The 26,188-nt window shown below is 45.6% G+C and overlaps 1 protein-coding gene across 1 annotated transcript; it reads left to right on the forward strand.

Moving 5' to 3' along the window:
• Positions 1–8,953: 8,953 nt before the first annotated feature.
• Positions 8,954–13,399, forward strand: LOC117506260 (microtubule-associated proteins 1A/1B light chain 3C-like). Its single transcript, XM_034165758.1, is given in 5 exon segments — positions 8,954–9,029; positions 9,112–9,167; positions 9,258–9,314; positions 9,316–9,365; positions 13,136–13,399. Coding segments are annotated over 5 exon segments (384 nt in total). The 5' UTR covers positions 8,954–8,971; the 3' UTR covers positions 13,299–13,399.
• The last annotated feature ends 12,789 nt before the right edge of the window (positions 13,400–26,188 follow it).

Raw genomic sequence — 26,188 nt, forward strand, 5'->3', positions numbered from 1 at the left:
GACCACACAGCCCACGATACCTCACCCACCGGCCCACACAGCCCACGTTACCTCACCGCCGGCCCACGTTACCTCACCCGCTGGCCCACACAGCCCACGATATCTCACCCGCCAGCTCACACAGCCCACGTTACCTCACCCGCCGGCCCTTATCAGCCCACGTTACCTCACCCGCCGGCCCTTCTCAGCCCACGTTACCTCACCCGCCGACCCACACAGCCCACATTACCTCACCCGCCGGCCATCACACAGCCCACGTTACCTCACCCGCCGGCCCACACAGCCCACGATACCTCACCCACCGGCCCACATAGCCCACGATACCTCACCGCCGGCCCACGTTACCTCACCCACCGGCCCTTCTCAGCCCACGTTACCTCACCCGCCGGCCCTTCTCAGCCCACGTTACCTCACCCGCCGACCCACACAGCCCACGTTACGTCACCCGCCGGCCCTTCACAGTCCACGTTACCTCACCCACCAGCCCACAAAGTCCAAGTTACCTCACCCACCAGCCCACACAGTCCACGTTACCTCACCCACCAGTCCACACAGCCCACATTACCTCACCCACCGGCCCACACAGTCCACGTTACCTCACCCACCAGTCCACACAGCCCACGTTACCTCACCCACCGGCCTGCACAGCCCACGTTACCTCACCCACCAGCCCGCACAGCCCACGTTACCTCACCCACCAGCCCACATTACCTCACCCACCGGCCATCACAGTCCACGTTACCTCACCCGCCAACCATCACACAGCCCACGTTACCTCACCCGCCGACCCACACAGCCCACGTTACCTCACCCGCCGGCCCACACAGCCCACGATACCTCACCCACCGGCCCACATAGCCCACGATACCTCACCGCCGGCCCACATTACCTCACCCGCCGGCCCACACAGCCCACGATATCTCACCCGCCGGCCCACACAGCCCACGTTACCTCACCCGCCGGCCCTTCTCAGCCCACGTTACCTCACCCGCCGGCCCTTCTCAGCCCACGTTACCTCACCCGCCGACCCACACAGCCCACGTTACCTCACCCGCCGGCCCTTCACCGCCCACGTTACCTCACCCGCCGGCCCTTCACAGCCTACGTTACCTCACCCGCTGGCTCTTCACAGCCCATGTTACCTCACTGCCGGCCCACACAGCCCATGTTACCTCACCCGCCGGCCCATGTTACCTCACCCGCCGGCCCACACAGCCCATGTTACCTCACCCACTGGCCCACACAGCCCACGTTACCTCATCGCCGGCCCACACAGCCCACGTTACCTCACCCACCGGCCCTTCACAGCCCATGTTACCTCACCCGCCGGCCCTTCACAGCCCATGTTACCTCACCCGCCGGCCCTTCACAGCCCACGTTACCTCACCCGCCGGCCCACACAGCCCACGTTACCTCACCTCTGGCCCACACAGCCCACGTTACCTCACCCACCGGCCCACACAGCCCATGTTACCTCACCCGCCGGCCCTTCACAGCCCACGTTACCTCACCCGCCGGCCCACACAGCCCACGTTACCTCACCTCCGGCCCACACAGCCCACGTTACCTCACCCGCTGGCCCACACAGCTCACGTTACCTCACCTGCCGGCCCACACAGCCCACGTTACCTCACCCACCAGCCCGCACAGCCCTCGATACCTCACCCACCAGCCCACACAGCCCACATTACCTCACCCACCGGCCCTCACAGTCCACGTTACCTCACCCGCCAACCATCACACAGCCCACGGTACCTCACCCACCAGCCCACAGAGTCCACGTTACCTCACCCACCGGCCTGCACAGCCCACGTTACCTCACCCACCAGCCCGCACAGCCCTCGATACCTCACCCACCAGCCCACACAGCCCACATTACCTCACCCACCGGCCCTCACAGTCCACGTTACCTCACCCGCCAACCATCACACAGCCCACGGTACCTCACCCACCAGCCCACAGAGTCCATGTTACCTCACCCACCGGCCATCACACAGCCCACGTTACCTCACCCACCGGCCCACACAGCCCACGATACCTCACCCACCGGTCCACACAGCCCACGATACCTCACCGCCGGCCCACGTTACCTCACCCGCCGGCCATCACACAGCCCACGTTACCTCACCCACCGGCCTGCACAGCCCACGTTACCTCACCCACCAGCCCGCACAGCCCTCGATACCTCACCCACCAGCCCACACAGCCCACATTACCTCACCCACCGGCCCTCACAGTCCACGTTACCTCACCCGCCAACCATCACACAGCCCACGGTACCTCACCCACCAGCCCACAGAGTCCACGTTACCTCACCCACCGGCCATCACACAGCCCACGTTACCTCACCCACCGGCCCACACAGCCCACGATACCTCACCCACCGGCCCACACAGCCCACGATACCTCACCGCCGGCCCACGTTACCTCACCCGCTGGCCCACACAGCCCACGATATCTCACCCGCCAGCTCACACAGCCCACGTTACCTCACCCGCCGGCCCTTATCAGCCCACGTTACCTCACCCGCCGGCCCTTCTCAGCCCACGTTACCTCACCCGCCGACCCACACAGCCCACATTACCTCACCCGCCGGCCATCACACAGCCCACGTTACCTCACCCGCCGGCCCACACAGCCCACGATACCTCACCCACCGGCCCACATAGCCCACGATACCTCACCGCCGGCCCACGTTACCTCACCCACCGGCCCTTCTCAGCCCACGTTACCTCACCCGCCGGCCCTTCTCAGCCCACGTTACCTCACCCGCCGACCCACACAGCCCACGTTACGTCACCCGCCGGCCCTTCACAGTCCACGTTACCTCACCCACCAGCCCACAAAGTCCAAGTTACCTCACCCACCAGCCCACACAGTCCACGTTACCTCACCCACCAGTCCACACAGCCCACATTACCTCACCCACCGGCCCACACAGTCCACGTTACCTCACCCACCAGTCCACACAGCCCACGTTACCTCACCCACCGGCCTGCACAGCCCACGTTACCTCACCCACCAGCCCGCACAGCCCACGTTACCTCACCCACCAGCCCACATTACCTCACCCACCGGCCATCACAGTCCACGTTACCTCACCCGCCAACCATCACACAGCCCACGTTACCTCACCCGCCGACCCACACAGCCCACGTTACCTCACCCGCTGGCCCACACAGCCCACGATACCTCACCCACCGGCCCACATAGCCCACGATACCTCACCGCCGGCCCACATTACCTCACCCGCCGGCCCACACAGCCCACGATATCTCACCCGCCGGCCCACACAGCCCACGTTACCTCACCCGCCGGCCCTTCTCAGCCCACGTTACCTCACCCGCCGGCCCTTCTCAGCCCACGTTACCTCACCCGCCGACCCACACAGCCCACGTTACCTCACCCGCCGGCCCTTCACCGCCCACGTTACCTCACCCGCCGGCCCTTCACAGCCTACGTTACCTCACCCGCTGGCTCTTCACAGCCCATGTTACCTCACTGCCGGCCCACACAGCCCATGTTACCTCACCCGCCGGCCCATGTTACCTCACCCGCCGGCCCACACAGCCCATGTTACCTCACCCACTGGCCCACACAGCCCACGTTACCTCATCGCCGGCCCACACAGCCCACGTTACCTCACCCACCGGCCCTTCACAGCCCATGTTACCTCACCCGCCGGCCCTTCACAGCCCATGTTACCTCACCCGCCGGCCCTTCACAGCCCACGTTACCTCACCCGCCGGCCCACACAGCCCACGTTACCTCACCTCTGGCCCACACAGCCCACGTTACCTCACCCACCGGCCCACACAGCCCATGTTACCTCACCCGCCGGCCCTTCACAGCCCACGTTACCTCACCCGCCGGCCCACACAGCCCACGTTACCTCACCTCCGGTCCACACAGCCCACGTTACCTCACCCGCTGGCCCACACAGCTCACGTTACCTCACCTGCCGGCCCACACAACCCACGTTACCTCACCCGCCGGCCCACACAACCCACGTTACCTCACCCGCCGGCCCACAGAGCCCACGTTACCTCACCCGCCGGCCCACACAGCCCACGTTACCTCACCCGCCGGCCCTTCACAGCCCACATTACCTCACCCGCCGGCCCTTCACAGCCCACATTACCTCACCCGCCGGCCCTTCACAGCCCATGTTACCTTGTCCTACAATAGGGGCATGTTCAGGCTTCTTTCATCACACAACAGAGAACAGAGCAACCCATGCTCCACCCTTTTTATCCATTTATGGGTTTGTCATGACATATCCAAAATTTGCTTCCATCATGGCGACGCCCAGATATGCGCGTCATATCAGCTGTTCTGGGTCTCTACAGTGACATCAGGCTTTATCCAGGATATATACAGTCTGCGGTTAGAACACAAATGTCAAAATCAATTGGTCCAAGCATTAAACAAACTTTAGCCTCCCGAGGACCGAGTCCATCTGACGTCTGATTAAGTGTACATGTGAACAGCTTCACACTGACGTCCATTTACACAAAAATCAGACTCAAGAGGGAAACAGCGGTTTCTGCAGAGTAGTTTTTGCATCATGTCCCGCCTCCTGCACTCAGGCTCCGCCCCTTACCTAAACCAAATGGACAGTCTCTAGCAGGTCTGCTGCAGACGCCCTCCTGCTGCATTTGTGAAAGCGTAACTTTCAAACTTTTATGTGGACTTGATTCTTCTGGCCTCCAGACATTTTAAAAAGATATTTTATACACACACACACGCACACACACACATATATATAAATTTCATTTTTTCTAAAAATAATGTTACCATTTCAGGACATCATGTGGGTGAAGTGAAGTGACACTCTGTGACCTGCAGACTGTTGGCTCACAGGACGTTTGTGGCCCCCGGCCCTTTAGTTTGAGACACCTGCAATACACATTTCGGTGGAGCTGAGCGGATGTGACAAAACGTGGATTTTCCTTTTAGGATAATGAAGTGACTAATCTCCATCCTCATCCGAGCAGGTGAAGAGGCAGCGCCATGGGTCCGACTCTGGTGACAGTCAGTCTGCACCGCGGTGCCGGTCCACGGTGCAGACTGTCACAAATCGATTTCCGGCTGAAACTGGTTTCCAGCTTGACCAGCTGCAGGAATGTGGCTCATCGAGCAGCTCTTATCAGCTGGACCGCACACCCGTACAGAACAACCTCAGACCTGCTGTGATTGGCCAGGCCGTGATGGACGAGCTGGCGTCACAGTTCGACTCTGCTCTGCTGTTATTATGTAACACCGGAGTTGTTTTGTCAGACTGGACATGAGGAGGCGACGTGCACGATGTGAACTCACATGAGTGTTATGGAACCAGCTCCACGCCGCCTCCACGGGGGCAGACATCAATGCCGGACTGATGGTATTTTGTGCTGCTTCAGGAAAAACCCGCCCAACAAATGTGACATTTCAGGGGTCTGATGGGGCAACACATCCATGCAAATCTTTATGCCTCACAGAACATTTTCAGAAGTGCATTTCCATGATGCATCCCATGATGCTTTGCACTGTTGCACTAACAAAAAGTGACTAAGTAAGGCCCTTCAACTGCTCCCTTGATTTTTTCTTCACTCAGGGTCGCCACAGCAAATCCGAGGTGGATCTACATGTTGATTTGGCACATCTTTTACACCAGATGCCCTTCCTGATGCAACTCCATATTGCATTACATGGAGAAAAGGGGTTTGAACAGGGAACTTTCTGCACTGAAACCAACTGCACTAGCCCCTTGGCCACCACTAACAAAGAGCAAGTGCACTCTGAATTTCCTGTAACGACGCAATAAGTTTTATTGAACCTTTAACCTCAAACTGCCCAATGACACAAGCATGAGCCGCTATAACGGATAATAACACTAAGATTGCAAAATAAAGATCATCATCCAATCAACTTAAATTAATTTTTGTTCAATTCATACATAATTTTATAGACAGTTTTTAAAACATTAACACAGAATTTTTCATAAATAACATAATTTTGAATGAAATGTTTATGTTTTTATTGTGTAATTTCAGGCAAAACGTTCATTTACAGAATAACTGAATAACAATATTTCCTATACAATTTGATTTAAATATTATATATAATTTTACAAAAATCATCAAACTTTGATAAAAAAATCTACATTTTGCTAAACATTTGAACATTTTCTACCATTTACAGAATTACCAATGATAAAAAGAATCAGTGAACTATATAAAAAGTTTAAATTAATTTATGTACATTCTATACATAATTTTATATACAATTTATAAAATTTTTAGAACACTGTATACAGAATTTTTATAAATGAAATAATTTTGAATGAAACTGTTATATGTAACATTTTATTCAATCATTATGACATAATTATGATTTAATTTTTTATTTTACAAAAAATATCTAGGTTTCATAAAATAAATTTTACTGAAGTTTTTAATGCTAAATTTTCTGCCACTGACAGAATTACCTATTATACAATAAAATCGATGAATCAATGAATCAATCAATCAATCACTTAGCTGCTAATATGGAACATTTTTGTGAGCCGTCCAGCTCACGGTGGGTCCTTTACCAGTGCTCACCGATGTTTCAAGCGGTTCTGCTTCAACAACAGAACTAACGAGTTTAATTAACCTTAACAAAAAACTAACGAGGTTAATTAACCATATCGGCGAGAAGACGCCGGAAGTGCGCTGTCTGTCCGATAATGGATCTACGGGCTTGTTGGCAGGACTTTATGCTCTGAATCTATCAAACTGAAATGTTGTATTGATTAGAAATCCACAATAAATACACGATTGTATGCAACAACTTTTCACATTCTAGTCACTATAATAAAACTGGTCCAGAAATCTCAGCTGGAGCTATCCTGGTTGGGTAACAGCGTTAAAAGCAAACCTCGTTTTAAAAAGAGGCACTTTTAGGTGACTGAGCTTTATATCAGCAAAGAAGCGTCACAAAAGAAACGTCATACATTTTCACGGACCAGTGGACGACGTTCCTCAATTCGGCTGTGAATAATCATCAGAAAGGACATATTCATGTAGAAATCCCATTTAAACAATAAATGTGCGTCATGTTCTCTGCGCAGACAAGCGCTACGTTCCGCCACATTAACTACGAGGTAATAACGCAGAGGGCCCCGAAAAGTTCAAATATCACCGGAAAATTTGTATTTTTATCGCTCATATCACCGTCGAATTAAAAAAGACAACGTCTCCCTATAAATTAAGCGTTAAAATCTATTTTACAACGGATATGTTTGAAAATAAGCGACAGAGAAGAGAAATGTCTACATTTTTAAGGGAAGTTTGGTGCATCGTCCTCCCGGTGTAAACACAGCAGTCTCCGCTAAAGGAACCGGAGCCGGTGCCTACCTGCAGCTCCGCCCGCTCCACGTCCCACTGCGCCCTCTCCACCTCAAAGCGGGCCCACTCATGCTGGAGGAAGTGGAGGATCCCCGGGATGCTGTACTGAGCCCGGGCCGCCTCCCCGCCGCCCACGTCGGCAGCCTGCGGAGCTTTAACGCTGGCAGCGCCGGGAAAAGCAGCGCTGTTGTTGCTGTTGAAGAAAACACCGGGGCCCGCCTGCTCGTCCATGACCGGACCGGCCTGACGTGGCTCCAACTCGGTCCGGTGCTGTGACCCGCTTTAGTTAAAATTCCTCCGAAAGCAAACCTAGTCCATGTAGAGAGCGCGCGCTGGACAGCAGCTGTCAGCTGACGGCGGGCTGTCAAGGTAACGGAGCGGAAACCGCAGCAGCACTTCCGTTTTACCTTTCAAAATAAAAATATAAAGTTCATCACGTCAGGTCCTTCAGTGTGTAATAAGGGCTTTACAAAATACGAGAACTCCACTCACCTACATAGAAAACATAAAGTGTAATTTAAAAAGGGAAATGGCGCGTGTGGTGAAACAGTATTTAATAAAAAAAAAAACTAAGTTGTGCAAAGGGAAACAGCCTAAAGTTAGAAATCCAAACAATAAATGTTGGCTGTAATAACAAGCACCAACTAATTCTAAATTAAAGAGAAGAGATGTGTTTTAAATTTTAATTTAAAAAACAAGCTACAGAATCAGACTGTTTTTATCTCAGCACAATACTTCCTGTGACCTGCTGACTTCTTTTTCACTTCTGGAACACATAGTATGCATGCTGCATTTCAAAAAAGCAGAGCACAGGCAGGAACATAAAATTACAAAATTACATGATAATAAATAATATTAACAAAATAAATAAAAGTTGTTTTTCATTTTAAAGCTAAAGAGAATTAAGAAACAATAAGTTCTTTTGGGTTCTCCCCTTTTGCCGCATGTTGATTTGGCACAAGTTTCACACCGGATGCCCTCCGAGACATTCATTATATACATGGATTAAGGACCTTGCTTAAAGGTCTTGAGAGACTTTCTGGTCTGACAGGGATTTGAACCGATGATCTTCTGGTCACAAAGAGTTGCTTACTTTGATGTCATTTTAATCATTTTAAATATATGTTGAAATTTTTATTTACTTTTGTTTTTCTTCTTGGTCAGAGGCTGTCAGTCAACATGGTTTGGCCCGCCCACTTAACAACACGCTGTAATCAATCAAAATCATCAGTGTTCTCGTTAATTCTTCTATGTATGTTTAATTTTTCTTTATAGTTATTTTATTTTTATTTTCTTTTTAAACGTTCATTTGTATAATTTTTTTCTATACTGACTGATTGAGTGATTGATTGCTGAAGCCAATCAGTAAATCCCGTATTTGATCCTGACAATTGTATTGATTTTTTTTTTTTTTTTTTTTTTTTTTTTTGTCAGTAAATACCTTTTAATTGGTGTTTGATCCAACTGATTCCTGTGAGGCTGAAGGGCAGAGAGGCTTCTGATTGGTGCACTGTGTCATGTGATCACCAGCTGATCACCTGATTATTTAAGGCTGCTGAGAGCAGCACGTGGTTCATTTAGCAGTCAGTCAGTCAGTCAGTATGCCTCCTTTTGACAGACAGCTGCAGAACAAACGCTTCAAACAAAGGAAGAGTTTTGGTAAGCAATGATGTCATCAGTAAAGATTAGAACACTGGCTGTTTTTGTTTTGTTTTTTAAATTAACTCTGTTATTTGTGCAGCAACGAGGAAACAAGAAGTGGCAGGAATCAGGAACAAATTCCCAAATAAAATCCCAGTGAGTGTGATGTACAACTGTCCTTGAACGCAGCATCGTAGGTGTGTCTTTATTTTAAATAAAGTTGCCTGTTTGTTTTTATTTGTTCAGGTGATAATTGAGCGCTATGAAAAGGAAAAGTTTCTTCCTCTGTTGGACAAAACAAAGTGTCCTGGTTCCTCATGAACTCACCATGACCCAGTTTGTTGCCATCATCAGGTGAGTGAGCCGCCGCTCCGGAAGCATCCGTGTTCACGGCTCCGGAAGGATCCACATGGATGTTTTGGTCCCCAAATAACTTACCTGTGATAATCAGTTTGAGATGGAGTCTGAGAGCTGGAACAGAACAAAAGTGTCATCAGGTTGGTGATGGGTTTTTTTGTTGGGGGGGGTTAACATTTTCTGCTTCCCTAACCTAAGGGGGGGGGGGGCACTAGAGTCACTTACAAAGAAAATTCACTAGATGCCTCAAATCTCTTTATTAAACACTTCTAAATTCAGTAACTGTCTTAACTCAGTATTTTGTCAGGAAGCTGAAGGAGGATCACTTAATTTCCTGAAACCTGATCAGGATTCAATAAACGTAACAGCTGGTCAGACAAATCCACTGTCAAACTGTTATCACTACGAGGTCACATTTCCTCTGTGATTTAAAAAAAAAACTTTAACAACCAGCCCCAGTCTCCCCTATTCAAATTCATATTTGAGTTAATTTTGTCACTGAATGTCTTTTTCGTTGTCTTGTTTTTGGTATAAAGTTGTAAAAACTTCATGTAAATGAGACTTAATTCAGTGCGAAAGTGGAAAATATCTTGCTAAAGAATCTGAATTAACTTTATTCTGAAGCTGTCTCGTTTGTTTGTTTTTGTTTTTTTTGTTTTTTAACTCATGATTTGAGTTTTTGGAGGAACCTGCCAGTTTCCAAACACTAAATGACTGAATTAGTCACAGATTTATTTTTGGTTCTTGAGTTTAGATGTCATGATGAGAAAGCAGAAACTCTCACTGACAGACTGGTTATTGATCTACACAAGTCGATCAGTCAAGCTCAGTTTTTTTTAATCTGTAAAACTACAGCTTCAGAAATTTCTAAGTTTGAGTTTTCTATATACCATATTCTCAGGTTTTTGAGTATTAATATGAATTCATTTCTTGCCTTTATTTTTTTTAGAAAAAAATGGTTTTAATCAGAGGATTAAAAGTAATAAAACTAAACTGTGGAGTAAGTGATTTTGCTGTGATTTCAGATTCTTTAGTAAGACCCTTCGGCTGCTCCCTTGTTTGCACTCAGGGTCACCACAGCAAATCCAAGGGTGGATCTGTATGTTGAATTGCACAAGTTTTACGCCGGATGCCCTTCCTGACGTAATTCCACATTACATGGGGAAATGTGGCAGGGGTGGGATTTGAACTGGGAACCTTCCACACTGAAACCAAGCACATTAACCACTTGGCCACCACACCTGCTGATTTCAGATTCTTTAGTTGCGAAATTTGTTTAGAAGTGTAATGCTTGGCGTTGCCAGCAGATGTCAGCACAGACTCTCAACTTTTCCTGAATTAAGTTGATCTTTTTCTTTATTTTTTAAATCAGTGTGTCCACATGTCAAACTGCTGGTTCTGCACAGCACTAAACTTTTAAGAAAAAAGTCAAGTGCCTCTTTCTGCAAAGGGGTGTGGCTAAGTGTCCCAGCAATGGAGGAGGAGCCTGATAAACCACACCCACTTGGTAAACTGTCTTCTTGGCTTGTGTTAATGTGGCAAATGTAATGTGGATTTTTTAATTTGAATTTTAAACTTAAAACGGGGTGACGTATCATTTAGTTTGTCAGGCGGAGCCAAGTCTGTTAAACATTTATCTTAAATTTTCAAACTTCTAAACTCTGAAACATTTACCTGATTTTTTTTTTAAGTCTTAACATTTACTACTAAACAAATTTAAAACTTGCAGTCTTCAAAGTAGAGCGCCACCTGCTGTCAAAGCTCATGCTGCTGCACATGGCCTGTTTAGTGTGTGTGTGATTTGCAATGTTTGACCTTTTTGTCGTACTGTGGCATCATAACATCTCAGCTGACACTCTTCCTGATTGGAGCCGTGCGGCTTTAAGGTTGAGTTTAGGTTAAAGATTAAGGAAAAGCTGATCTGGTTAACTTAAACTCCAGGTAAACATCCGTCGTCCCTCTGTGTGGAAGTCTAATGAAAATAATAGTGAGACAAAACTGGCTGATTCTTTTTTTAAAATCATTTCACTAAAAGGGAAACTTCTCAAATGAACCAATATCTAAGATTTTGCTGCACATTTGAGTCGGTTTTGTCACCATCTAGTGGGCATTGTGAGCATTTCAGGGCTTCTTGTAAATTTATTTGAAACCCAAAATTCAGTGATAGCGTTTTATAAATATCAGAAATGGGTGATTCTTTAACTACGGGCACTATTGGCCTTGTAAATGTAACTTCTACCACACCATTGCCTTACAATATAAAGCGCCTTGGGGCAACTGTTTGTTGTGATTTGGCGCTATATACATGTGCTCTGATGTCACTGTTTATCTCCATAGAAACTACCCAAACAATCTTTCATACAAACTGTTTAATGGGACATTACAGTGTTGTGGTGGAAATTACAGCAATAGTGTGGGACAACTACATTTAAAAACAAAATCACAACAGTTGTAGGACATTGAATACCCCAATTATGTTTTGATTATTTTACTGATATTTTATTCAGAGATATTTTAAAACATTAGAAAAAACGTTTCTTTACCATTCATTTTTATCATTGAAGATCAAAAGTCTGGGTGTGGGACAAGCACAAAACGGCAATATTTGCATATAATGATGCTGAAAAAGGTGAAAAAGTCATCATAGACTACTAGAACAAATTTCTTAACACACTTTCATTGTAAAGATAACTATAAAAGTGTGAAATTTCCCCTTTTTTTCTGTTTTTCATACAATATGCTCAAAGGACATAAGTGCCCGTAGTCTAAGAATCACCCAAATGCGTCTGTGTAGACTTTGTCTGGCAGAGCTTTGACCTCCAGTATTAATGTATAAAGATCTGAGTTGTAGGACATGGGAGGTTTCTTCATATGGACAGAAGGACAGCAGTTTCTCTGGACAAGTTCAACTTAATTTGACTATGAAATTAGATCAGCCCCCCGACTGAGTGGGGAGCATCTCCTGTCAAACTAATTGTCCTGATAGTGTCTCCATGTGGCTTCAGTTCTCAGTGGTTTGTTTGGTGTTGAAGCAGCGCTGCGTGTCAAAGGATGCGTCTCGTTATCATGCATTCAACACTTCAGTGTCCCTGATTGTAAATGGATCTGCACACGTGGTCGCTGATGCACTTACTGCTAATTATTAAACGTCTCGCTCTGCGAGTCAGCAGGTACGTTTCCAGAAAATGTTTTCTTGGCGAGTGACGTCAGTCTGAGCAAACGCAGAAACGCCACAATGAACGAGTGAAACAAACATGACATCAGATCATGAAACTACTGAACATTCATACGACTGACGCTCAGGCGTTCAGTCCCGCAGAGCGGAGAGCGAGTCGCAACACGTTGTCAGGCCGTAACGACTCTCTACCAGCTCAGCTGATGAGCATCACGGGCACCGCGCGGTTCAGTGCTCCGTACAGAGGAGACGGCACACTTCACCCCAACTCTTATATATATATATATATTTTTTTAAGAGTAGTCATGACATCACACCTGCATAAACTAAATGCAATTAATCCGCGGCTCCGTTCTTCACATTGGCACTTTCATTCAACAGCTCGCTGGGACATAAACGCTGTCAGAAAAAGGAGTACTAACAAGTACTTTGCTTCTGTCAGGCCGTAGTTTGTTTTGACTGTTTACAGGCTGTTCAGACGGGAACGATCACATGACCTCTAAAATGAAATCTGAGTTAGGAATTCTCTTCAACATGTCCTTTAAAGTAGAGTTGGTTCTGTGGTTCTGAGGCCCGTGTCTCTGTGGTTCAGGAACCGTATGGCCCTGCTGCCCACTCAGGCCTTCTACCTGCTCATCAGTAACGGCGGTCTGGCCAGCATGTCCCTGACCATGGCCCAGGTCTACAAGGACCACCAGGACGAGGACGGCTTCCTGTACATGACCTACGCCTCCCAGGAGATGTTCGGCTGCTGACCTCTAAACCCTAAAGTCTGCTGCTCTCAGATCAGCTGTAAATAGAAAAGGAAGTTTGTATTTAATGTACATGTGAAGATTTTAATATTTGCTCCAATAAATCTTAGTTCCAATACTGAACACTGCTGATAGAACCTCTGATTTCTTCTGAGCAGAACCTGGCTGGAGGTACTGGATGCTCTGAGGTGTGGGTTTGAATCAACATCTGGAGCAAAATGTGAATCTGCTACAGGATCTCAGTGTTGGTAGAAGTCTGCGCCCGGGGCGCCCCGAGTCTGCGCTTAATCAGAACTCAGCAGTGTGAAATGAACTTCTGATCACAATCATCAAATTAGATCACAATCCTCGAATGAAAAAAATTAAGTAATTTTGCACTAAATGTGGAGATAAAATTTTTCAGTTCTCTGTAGCTGCGACTTGAACAGCACCAAGGCCGTAGTTCTGCTGCAGGTCCAGAACATCAAACGGTCAGTTTTCTGGCCAGACTCCGGTTCAGGATCGGGGTGGAGGAAGGAACTTGTAAAAGTTCATAGGCTCCGCCCAAATATAATCCCCTTCATATAGACCCCAGAAAGTGGGCGGAGCAGTTTCTCAGTAAATAACTGCTTTAATGTCTCAGCTGTCAGTTAAAAATTCATGTTAAACTGTTTGCTTCGGGGCATAAAAATCACCAACTGCCTCTTGGTAAAATGTTCACAAATTTTAAACCGGCTTAATGAAACGAGTAGTTGTGCTTCTTTTTGGCTGTGACACGTTCATGATCTGTCCACCAGGTGGCAGCAGCGGTCCGTCTGAATCGGCTTCAAAATGAATCCAGTTTGATTTTAAAAGTAAACAGTCCTGAGAGTCTGAGTGAAGTTGGACGGTGTCATCCAGGAGCAGAACGAAGCCAAAAACCCGCTGAGGAGTCGAAGTCAACAGTGACCGCTTGTAAATGACTTTTGCACCAACGTCACCGGTTTGACTAAACATTTAAAATTCACCTGCCGAGTTGAGGTCAGAGGTCAAGTGTGCATGTTTTGGTACGCGTGTCCTGTTCAAGAATCAGACACACTTACTTTTTTATTACCATAGTTACGATTATCAGCTGGAAAACAGTTTATCAGCAGCTGTTCCGGCTGGATGTTGCTGCTGACCTTTGACCTGATGCCGGTCATCGTGCTTGTTTATGTGCGTTTCAGCTCTTCCAGTATTTTTTTTAATCTGTTCCTCCTGTGATGCGTCATGTTCACGATCTGAAAATATTTTTGCACTGCCCCCTACTGGTTATTGGAGGTAGGTGGGGGGGTCCTGCTGCAGCCACTAGGAGGCGCTCACAGTGTCTGGATCAGGTTTGTGAAGTCTTGAATTTGATTCAGAAGCAGTGTTGGAGGATCAGGTTCTGAACCGCTGCACCTCATTAAATCTAATCGACCCTAAAACCTCCTGATGCTGTAAACAGACTCAAACACTTACAGCCATTTGTTTCAGGAAGCAGCATTTTTGAGTAGAAGTTGGTATCCACCCTTTTTGGATGGATTAAACTTCTGATCACTGAATCTTGGAAATGTCTTAGAAATGTTTATTGGAAGAACCTACTTAGAACTGTTCCTGACCAGGTTCAGTGTTTCAGCTCTTTGCTGCTGATGCTGTCCGTCATGTGACGTGATCTCATATCGCTGTCTGGTGGGAATAGTTCGTTTCCACATAACGAGTATCAACTTTGCATTTGTGTAAAAGCAGCAGGACGTGATGGATGTTTGAATGACAGGACATAAATGTGTCTTCTCTCAGCAGCAAATGTTATGTGGATTTGAATATTTGGCTTTAATTCTTTTGATCCTGAAGGTCATGATTTTAACACACTGACCCTGGACAATGGTGGGGGGGGGGGGGGTGTTGCTGGTGCTCCACTGGTGCGCCGCTGCAGTTTGTCCTGCTCAGTCAGCGACTCTTAACACCGACTGGGCCACGTTTGCTGTGTGAAGATGGACGGGTGCCAGAAGACATGCTGTTTGGGACAACTGGTACAAGATGTGCCCCCCTCTCCCCCCGGCGCCTTTTAAAGTCGCCTGCAAAAAGGGACCTGAAATCTTGCAACATTTCACTGAGGAGCTGTGGACCGCCCGGACCTGGAACAATTGATCCGAGTGGGAACGTCACTCACCGACTCTGAAAGAGCCAAAAACGCAGACGACAAAAAGCGAGTTTGCTGCTGCTAACAACCGTTCTGTATCAGTTTATCTGCCCGCACTCGGACGGGTCTCTGCAGCCACACAAGAAGGCAACCTGTAACATGTAACAACCTGAGAGCTTTCTGTTGGGTCTTTGGAACGGAGCTGCCAAAGAAATGAAACGGCACAGAAGGTGTGAAGTGATGAATTCAGATGTTCATTGTTTATTCAACATTTTAAAAGTAATGTTTTTTTTTGTTAATCAGGAAAATACATTGAAATGTTGAATGCTTTAGTTAAAATTTGTCATTTGTCTGTTTAGAAGCTAAAAATAAAGCTGTTACCTTGGTATCCTGTATTTCTATGAACTGGACCATTTGAAGACGTTAAACTACACTCAATCAATTTTTTTATATAGCGCCAAATCACAAACAGTTGCCCCAAGGCGCTTTATATTGTAAGGCAAAGCCATACAATAATTATGTAAAACCCCAACGGTCAAAACGACCCCCTGTGAGCAAGCACTTGGCTACAGTGGGAAGGAAAAACTCCCTTTTAACAGGAAGAAACCTCCAGCAGAACCAGGCTCAGGGAGGGGCAGTCGTCTGCTGGGACTGGTCGGGGCTGAGGGAGAGAACCAGGAAAAAAGACATGCTGTGGAGGGGAGCAGAGATCAATCACTAATGATTAAATGCAGAGTGGTGCATACAGAGCAAAAAGAGAAAGAAACAGTGCATCATGGGAACCCCCCAGCAGTCTACGTCTATAGCAGCATAACTAAGGGATGGTTCAGGGTCACCTGATCCAGCCCTAACTATAAGCTTTAGCAAAAAGGAAAGTTTTAAGCCTAATAAAAGTAGAGAGGGTGTCTGTCTCCCTGATCTGAATTGGGAGCTGGTTCCACAGGAGAGGAGCCTGAAAGCTGAAGGCTCTGCCTCCTATTCTACTCTTACAAACCCTAGGAACTACAAGTAAGCCTGCAGTCTGAGAGCGAAGCGCTCTATTGGGGTGATATGGTACTACGAGGTCCCTAAGATAAGATGGGACCTGATTATTCAAAACCTTATAAGTAAGAAGAAGAATTTTAAATTCTATCTAGAATTAACAGGAAGCCAATGAAGAGAGGCCAATATGGGTGAGATATGCTCTCTCCTTCTAGTCCCGTTAGTACTCTAGCTGCAGCATTTTGAATTAACTGAAGGCTTTTTAGGGAACTTTTAGGACAACCTGATAATAATGAATTACAATAGTCCAGCCTAGAGGAAATAAATGCATGAATTAGTTTTCAGCATCACTCTGAGACAAGACCTTTCTGATTTTAGAGATATTGCGTAAATGCAAAAAAGCAGTCCTACATATTTGTTTAATATGTGCTTTGAATGACATATCCTGATCAAAAATGACTCAAGATTTCTCACAGTATTACTAGAGGTCAGGGTAATGCCATCCACAGTAAGGATCTGTTAGACACCATTTTCTAAGATTTGTGGGGCCAAGTACAATAACTTCAGTTTTATGAGTTTAAAAGCGGGAAATTAGAGGTCATCCATGTCTTTATGTCTGTAAGACAATCCTGCAGTTTAGCTACTGGTGTGTGTCCTCTGGCTTCCTGGATAGATAAAGCTGGGTATCCTCTGCGTAACAATGAAATTTAAGCAATACCGTCTAATAATACGGCCTAAGGGAAGCATGTATAAAGTGAATAAATTGGTCCTAGCACGACCTTGTGGCAACTCCAATATTAACTTTAGTCTGTGAAGAAGATTCCCCATTTACATGAACAAATTGTAATCTATTAGACAAATATGATTCAAACCACCGCAGCGCAGTGCCTTTAATACCTATGGCATGCTCTAATCTCTGTAATAAAATTTTATGGTCACAGTATCAAAAGCAGCACTGAGGTCTAACAGAACAAGCACAGAGATGAGTCCACTGTCTGAGGCCATAAGAAGATTATTTGTAAACTTCACTAATGCTGTTTCTGTACTATGATGAATTCTAAAACCTGACTGAAAACTCTTCAAATAGACCATTCTCTGCAGATGATCAGTTAGCGGTTTTACAACTACCCTTTCAAGAATTTTTGAGAGAAAAGGAAGGTTGGAGATTGGCCTATAATTAGCCTAAGATAGCTGGGTCAAGTGATGGCTTTTTAAGTAATGGTTTAATTACTGCCACCTTAAAAGCCTGTGGTACATAGCCAACTAACAAAGATAGATTGATCATATTTAAGATCGAAGCATTAAATAATGGTAGGGCTTCCTTGAGCAGCCTGGTAGGAATGGGGTCTAATAAACATGTTGATGGTTTGGGATGAAGTAACTAATGAAAAATAACTCAGACAGAACAATCGGAGAGAAAGAGTCTAACCAAATACCGGCATCACTGAAAGCAGCCAAAGATAACGATATGTCTTTGGGATGGTTATGAGTAATTTTTTCTCTAATAGTTAAAATTTTGTTAGCAAAGAAAGTCATGAAGTCATTACTAGTTAAAGTTAATGGAATACTCAGCTCAATAGAGCTCTGACTCTTTGTCAGCCTGGCTACAGTGCTGAAAAGAAACCTGGGGTTGTTCTTATTTTCTTCAATTAGTGATGAGTAGAAAGATGTCCTAGCTTTACGGAGGGCTTTTTTATAGAGCAACAGACTCTTTTTCCAGGCTAAGTGAAGATCTTCTAATTAGTGAGACGCCATTTTCTCTCCAACTTACGGGTTATCTGCTTTAAGCTACGAGTTTGTGAGTTATACCACGGAGTCAGGCACTTCTGATTTAAAGCTCTCTTTTTTAGAGGAGCTACAGCATCCAAAGTTGTCTTCAATGAGGATGTAAAACTATTGACGAGATACGAGAGTTTAGGTAGCTACTCTGCACTGTGTTGGTATATGGCATTAGAGAACATAAAGAAGGAATCATATCCTTAAACCTAGTTACAGTGCTTTCTGAATGACTTCTAGTGTAATGAAACTTATTCCCCACTGCTGGGTAGTCCATCAGAGTAAATGTAAATGTTATTAAGAAATGATCAGACAGAAGGGAGTTTTCAGGGAATACTATTAAGTCTTCTATTTCCATACCATAAGTCAGAACAAGATCTAAGATATGATTAAAGTGGTGGGTGGACTCATTTACTTTTTGAGCAAAGCCAGTAGAGTCTAATAATAGATTAAATGCAGTGTTGAGGCTGTCATTCTCAGCATCTGTGTGGATGTTAAAATCGCCCACTATAATTATCTTATCTGAGCTAAGCACTAAGTCAGACAAAAGGTCTGAAAATTCACAGAGAAACTCACAGTAACGACCAGGTGGACGATAGATAATAACAAATAAAACTGGTTTTTGGGACTTCCAATTTGGATGGACAAGACTAAGAGTCAAGCTTTCAAATGAATTAAAGCTCTGTCTGGGTTTTTGATTAATTAATAAGCTGGAATGGAAGATTGCTGCTAATCCTCCGCCTCGGCCCGTGCTACGAGCATTCTGACAGTTAGTGTGACTCGGGGGTGTTGACTCATTTAAACTAACATATTCATCCTGCTGTAACCAGGTTTCTGTAAGGCAGAATAAATCAATATGTTGATCAATTATTATATCATTTACCAACAGGGACTTAGAAGAGAGAGACCTAATGTTTAATAGACCACATTTAACTGTTTTAGTCTGTGGTGCAGTTGAAGGTGCTATATTATTTTTTCTTTTTGAATTTTTATGCTTAAATAGATTTTTGCTGGTTATTGGTAGTCTGGGAGCAGGCACCGTCTCTACGGGGATGGGGTAATGAGGGGATGGCAGGGGGAGAGAAGCTGCAGAGAGGTGTGTAAGACTACAACTCTGCTTCCTGGTCCCAACCCTGGATAGTCACGGTTTGGAGGATTAAGAAAATTGGCCAGATTTCTAGAAATGAGAGCTGCTCCATCCAAAGTGGGATGGATGCCGTCTCTCCTAACAGACCAGGTTTTCCCCAGAAGCTTTGCCAATTATCTATGAAGCCCACCTCATTTTTTGGACACCACTCAGACAGCCAGCAATTCAAAGAGAACATGCGGCTAAACATGTCACTCCCGGTCTGATTGGGGAGGGGCCAGAGAAACCACAGAGTCCGACATTGTTTTTGCAAAGTTACACACCGATTTAATGTTAATTTTAGTGACCTCCGATTGGCGTAACCGGGTGTCATTACTGCCGACGTGAATTACAATCTTACCAAATTTACGCTTAGCCTTAGCCAGCAGTTTCAAATTTCCTTCAATGTCGCCTGCTCTGGCCCCCAGAAGACAATTGACTATAGTTGCTGGTGTCGCTAACTTCACATTTCGCAAAACAGAGTCGCCAATAACCAGAGTTTGATCCTCGGCGGGTGTGTCGTCGAGTGGGGAAAAACGGTTAGAGATGTGAACGGGTTGGCGGTGTACACGGGGCTTCTGTTTAGGGCTACGCTTCCTCCTCACAGTCACCCAGTCAGCCTGCTTTCCCGGCTGCTCGGGATCTGCCAGGGGGTAACTAACGGCGGCTAAGCTACCTTGGTCCGCACCGACTACAGGGGCCTGGCTAGCTGTAGAATTTTCCACGGTGCGGAGCCGAGTCTCCAATTCGCCCAGCCTGGCCTCCAAAGCTACGAATAAGCTACACTTATTACAAGTACCGTTACTGCTAAAGGAGGCCGAGGAATAACTAAACATTTCACACCCAGAGCAGAAAAGTGCGGGAGAGACAGGAGAAGCCGCCATGCTAAATCGGCTAAGAGGTAGTAGCTACGCTAAGCTAGCAGATTCCTAAAAACACGCAAAGTGAATAATGTGTAAATAATTTAGAAGTGATTCAGCAGAAGGAGTGCTTTAGTTAAGGCACGTAAAGATTACACTGGGAAACAAATCGTAATCTAGATAACTAGATCAATCTAACTGCGCAGATTAAACAGCTAACAGATACAGAAAAACACCGCTGTGCTCCGGAACAGGAAGTGATACAATACCGCAGTGAGGTACTTTGATTCAAAAACAGCAGTTAACCTTCAATAAAGCCACTTTTCATGAACTGAAATATTCTGCTGTGGACTCTGAAGGCTGTCGTCCGGTTTGGTAATGGACTCTCTGCCATGTCTCCTGTGTGGACGGTCACGAGGTGACCCCACGGTGACCTCATGTTGATGTAACTCCAGTTCTGAGTGAATTTGCTGCCAAATGGGGAGCGGTTCAAGACCACCTGTACCCATTCTCCATGGAACATGGACACCCAGCACAAAACATCTGCCAAATCAACGTGTCAGACCTGCTGACTCGACCCAGAGTCAGTGAGAACGAGGCACTTTCATCTGCTGGACAGGTGGACAGTTAGTGTCCAAACGTACTGGGCCGCTTGATATTTCACTCACAATTTCACTTCAAATACAAAATGAAATCGGGCTTCTCAATATAATATTTCTAATATTATTGTCAAGATGATGGGTTGCATAAGTAATCAGCCCCTCTGGTATAATTTCTGTAAATCACTTTAATTGCCAGTTTGTTTTCAGACAAGTCAGGGGATGGATACATGAACATTTCCAAGTCACTGGATCTGTCTTGGACTTTATTTCCATCAGTTATGTACAACCCCTGGCAATAATTATGGAATCACCGGCCTCGGAGGATGTTCATTCGGTTGTTTAATTTTGTAGAAAAAAGCAGATCACAGACATGACACAAAAATAGTCATTTCAAATGGCAACTTTCTGGCTTTAAGAAACACTATAAGAAATCAGGAAAAAAAAACTGTGGCAGTCAGTAACGGTTACTTTTTTAGACCAAGCAGACGGAAAAAAATATGGAATCACTCAATTCTGAGGAATAAATTATGGAATCACCCTGTAAATTTTCATCCCCAAAACTAACACCTGCATCAAATCAGATCTGCTCGTTAGTCTGCATCTAAAAAGGAGTGATCACACCTTGGAGAGCTGTTGCACCAAGTGGACTGACATGAATCATGGCTCCAACACGAGAGATGTCAATTGAAACAAATAGGATTATCAAACTCTTAAGAGGGTAAATCATCATGCAATGTTGCAAAAGATGTTGGTTGTTCACAGTCAGCTGTGTCTAAACTCTGGACCAAATACAAACAACATAGGAAGGTTGTTAAAGGCAAACATACTGGTAGACCAAGGAAGACATCAAAGCATCAAGACAGAAAACTTAAAGCAATATGTCTCAAAAATCGAAAATGCACAACAAAACAAATGAGGAACGAATGGGAGGAAACTGGAGTCAACGTCTGTGACCAAACTGTAAGAAACCACCTAAAGGAAATGGGATTTACATACAGAAAAGCTAAACGAAAGCCATCATTAACACCTAAACAGAAAAAAACAAGGTTACAATGGGCTAAGGAAAAGCAATCGTGGACTGTGGATGACTGGATGAAAGTCATATTCAGTGATGAATCTCGAATCTGCATTGGGCAAGGTGATGATGCTGGAACTTTTGTTTGGTACCGTTCCAATGAGATTTATAAAGATGACTGCCTGAAGAGAACATGTAAATTTCCACAGTCATTGATGATATGGGGCTGCATGTCAGGTAAAGGCACTGGGGAGATGGCTGTCATTACATCATCAATAAATGCACAAGTTTACGTTGATATTTTGGACACTTTTCTTATCCCATCAATTGAAAGAATGTTTGGGGATGATGAAATCATTTTCCAAGATGATAATGCATCTTGCCATAGAGCAAAAACTGTGAAAACATTCCTTGCAAAAAGACACATAGGGTCAATGTCATGGCCTGCAAATAGTCCGGATCTTAATCCAATTGAAAATGTTTGGTGGAAGTTGAAGAAAATGGTCCATGACAAGGCTCCAACCTGCAAAGCTGATCTGGCAACAGTAATCAGAGAAAGTTGGAGCCAGATTGATGAAGAGTACTGTTTGTCACTCATTAAGTCCATGTCTCAGACAACTGCAAGCTGTTATAAAAGCCAGAGGTGGTGCAACAAAATACTAGTGATGTGTTGGAGCGTTCTTTTGTTTTTCATGATTCCATAATTTTTTCCTCACAATTGAGTGATTCCATATTTTTTCCCTCTGCTTGGTCTAAAAAAGTAACCGTTACTGACTGCCACAATTTTTTTTCCTGATTTCTTATAGTGTTTCTTAAAGCCAGAAAGTTTCCATTTGAAATGACTTTAGTTTTGTGTCATGTCTGTGATCTGCTTTTTTTTTTCTACAAAATTAAACAACTGAATGAACATCCTCCGAGGCCAGTGATTCCATCATTTTTGCCAGGGGTTGTACAAATACAAACAGTATGACACTCTGTGGTCAATCTGTGTGGAGTAGACGGTTCTCAAATCTGAGTGACTGTGCAAGAAGTAGAAGAGTGAGGGAAGCCACCAAGACACCCAGACAACCCAGAAGAAGTTCCAGGCTTCTGAGGCTGTGCATGTTTTGGATTTTGTATCAGCAGTTGCACAGCTTCATGATGAAGTGGTGTAGAGGACGGACCTGCTGCCCCCGTGACCCTCACTCTGATCTCAGCGTTGGAATGATTTAAATTGAGAACAAATTTTTCTAACAAACTATATGTAGATTTTTTTAGCGTCTCGGCTGAAGAACACAAACTGCTCCATTCACCTGTTCTCAGTTTGTCGCAGAGGAACTTTAATGGAGTTGGAGTTTCCTCCGTGTCCCTCGTGTTCAGCCGGTGACCTCGGAGCCCGTCGTCTTCACTCAGCGTCTGCACCAACTCCTTTGACAAATGGCTTTTGTCTTCCTCATCACACATCAGTGCTGGAAGTCTCTGGAGTTCAGGCACCAACCTCAGGAGGCACTTCAGGCCTCCAGAGTTAAATCGATGATCGGTACCGTCAGCCCTGTCCGATTCAAAGAGCTGCCCCGGGACAGGAGGAACTGTACCGGGAACCTTTGTCTCTGGAGGAAGATGTGTCTAAATCTGTTCCAGGACTTTGTCCTGCTGATGATTCTGCAAGTTGAGACACAAACAAACGGACCTCGTGTTTTAATCTGTGAGTCGTTTGTAGCTGAACAGATCTGTGTGTGACATCATCTCTCAGTGGTCTCAGAAAATCACCGACACAAAGATTTTCATTTTCACAGAGCAGTTTTCTTCTCGTTTGTACGCGCTGAGGTCATGAGGGGAACTCTGACCTTTTCCTCCCTCTGTTCTGGTTTCCTGTTTACACGCACGAGGCCCGGTGCAGCGCCCGGAGACCGGCGCCGTCTGACCTCTGGCATGCTGCTTGGCGGCCTGAGGATAAACCTCTACTGAAACAAACGCCTCGGTTACCATGGTGATTAATTAATCAGTCACTCGAAGCGATGGGACGCAGTGAACCGACATGTTTCAGACACAAAGGTCAACCGCGTCATGGCAGCTTGCGGTTGGATGATGGTTCAGATTTACAACGCCCGAAACATAAAATGTCCATGGTGGGTGGGCTAGGCTAAGGATTGACATGCATCTGCTGATTGGTCCTCTGTGTGGACTGTTCTGGTTCCCTCTTGGCCCTCAGAGAACCAGTGATGTTACCAACAGCGGGAGAATGGCGACCAATGAGGTCCTCCTCAGGAAACAGATGGTGAGTGACGAACACTTCAGCTCCGCCCTCCTGCCATCAGACACTCATCAGCATTAGCAGGTGCATTTACAGACAACGTGTTGCTCTGCATTTCTCAGCATGTAACGTACATTTTAGGAAAAGCAGAAACATCCTAATGGCCGACAGACAGATAGACACAAACATTGCTATGTCTGATAACGAAGATTCTGATCTTTCATTCGAAAGTGAAGCTTAGGATTTACAGAGGATGTGGATTTTGGATCCTAACGTGTGCTGACGTTGTTGTTTGTGTTGCAGGATGCTGTTGTACTGCTGCCGTGAAAGCGCACGTGGAATGTCTCCACGTCTGTTTTTACAGGCTGCCTGAACACTCAGATGTATTTCTTACACTGGAAAAAGTTGGAATACATTATTTTCAAGAGATAATGGACTTTCTATCTAACGTTCCAGAATCGTGAGAGAACTTTGTGAGGAGCTGACAGTGGAGCTGCAGTCAGACATTGTTCTCCGGTTGGTGATTGCATGCCAGCGGGCCGTGATGACCTCTTTGGTGGAGCAGACCTGGACATTGTTCTCCGGTTGGTGATCACACCTGATCCATGCTCGGGGACTTCTTGGGGGTGTGAAGTTACATATTTAATCTTCTACAAGTGGATGTGGTGCCCTGTTCAGTTTTTTCCCCTCTTGTATTGTGTTCTTGTCAGTGGAGCTGGTAGGCTTTATTATTATTTTACTTTGAGCAAGTCTGTCAGATTTTGGATCTTGATGTGTGTGGAGCAGCATGTTGTTTTAACATGCATGCACACGTGGACCTGTCAGCTGTTTTTCAGGCTGTCTGATCACACAGATGTATTTCTTAGATTTTTCACAGTTCTATCAATGACAACACTTATAAGCGTGCACAACACTGAGCCTCTAGCAAAGACTGTTTTTAACAGGCTGCATTCATGATGAACGTGCACACGCACTAAGTTTTCTCACAGTGAAGAGCAGCTGCTGCTTTAGAGTGACTTCATCAAAATTACAGTTATCACTTAAAAAGTAGTCATCATAACACAACATCATACTTATGTAAACTTTGCAATTATTCTGTGAGTCCATTCTTAATGTTAGCAGCTACATTCCATTCCAGTGTGCACTGAGACGTTTTCCTCAAAGCTACATCAACGCTGTCGGAAACACTCGGAAAAACGAGGACTCGTGGGTACTCTGTTTTCGGCAGTCTCCGTAGCTGTTTGTTACAAATGTTGTTTACTTTGAGACCGGTCATGGAAGTGCACAAAGTAATCCCAACGTATCATTGGATGGTCACTAACAGCCTAAATCAAAGTTATGATTTTGGTGCAACATGTCCTTTAATCATGCAAAAAATTATACACGTTGTGTATTCAGAGGTCACGTGACCTTGGACAAAGTGTTACTCAGTGATGTCAGAGTGGATGTCTGTCATCGAGGTGCTTCCTGCTGAACTAACACACACGTTAGCATGAAGTGATGAAGATTAAGTGATGTGGAAACAGCGACTCTGAGATTTGCGAGGTCACGTTCTCATTGAAATGCGAGTTCACCCCCCCGACACTAAGTACGTTCTTACTCCTGTGTCCTCTGGAACTGTGACAAAAATAGCTCCACGCTCTCTCAGGAGCACGTGTGTCTGTGTGAGCTGATCAGATGATGGACGTCCAGTCAAACGCTGTGCTGTTTGTTCATCAAATCACATTATTTCTGTTCCAGTGTGCAAACGTCCTCACAGTGGCAAATATTCAATCAAAGGAAGGTAGACCAGATGTCCTTCCGCACTTTCTTCAGTCAGCATGTAAAGGAGAACCTATTTCAGGTTTGAGTTGGAACCTAAATTGCAGGTAAATTAATAACAATGTGTTTTTAAAATGAAAGTGTTTTTGAGTTCCAGCTCGGCTTTGTCTATGTGACAGTCTGGACCAAAGCTGATGGAGCACCAAGCTGCCCAGATATCCTCCTCCTGCTGAAATGAGCTCAGCTGCACACTGAGCGACTTGGCCATCAAGGACCTTGTCTGTGGATCCTTCACAATTTTTGGGTCTGAAGGGAACTGAACTCTGGTGCCCACCTCTCTAACCTGGAGACTGTCACCTCCCAGACCGGCTCATCCTCTAAAACAGAGCTTCTCACCGGCAGTCGACTTGCAATAACTCT

This window comes from Thalassophryne amazonica, unplaced genomic scaffold (genome assembly GCF_902500255.1).
Source record: "Thalassophryne amazonica unplaced genomic scaffold, fThaAma1.1, whole genome shotgun sequence".
Classification (NCBI taxonomy): domain Eukaryota; kingdom Metazoa; phylum Chordata; class Actinopteri; order Batrachoidiformes; family Batrachoididae; genus Thalassophryne; species Thalassophryne amazonica.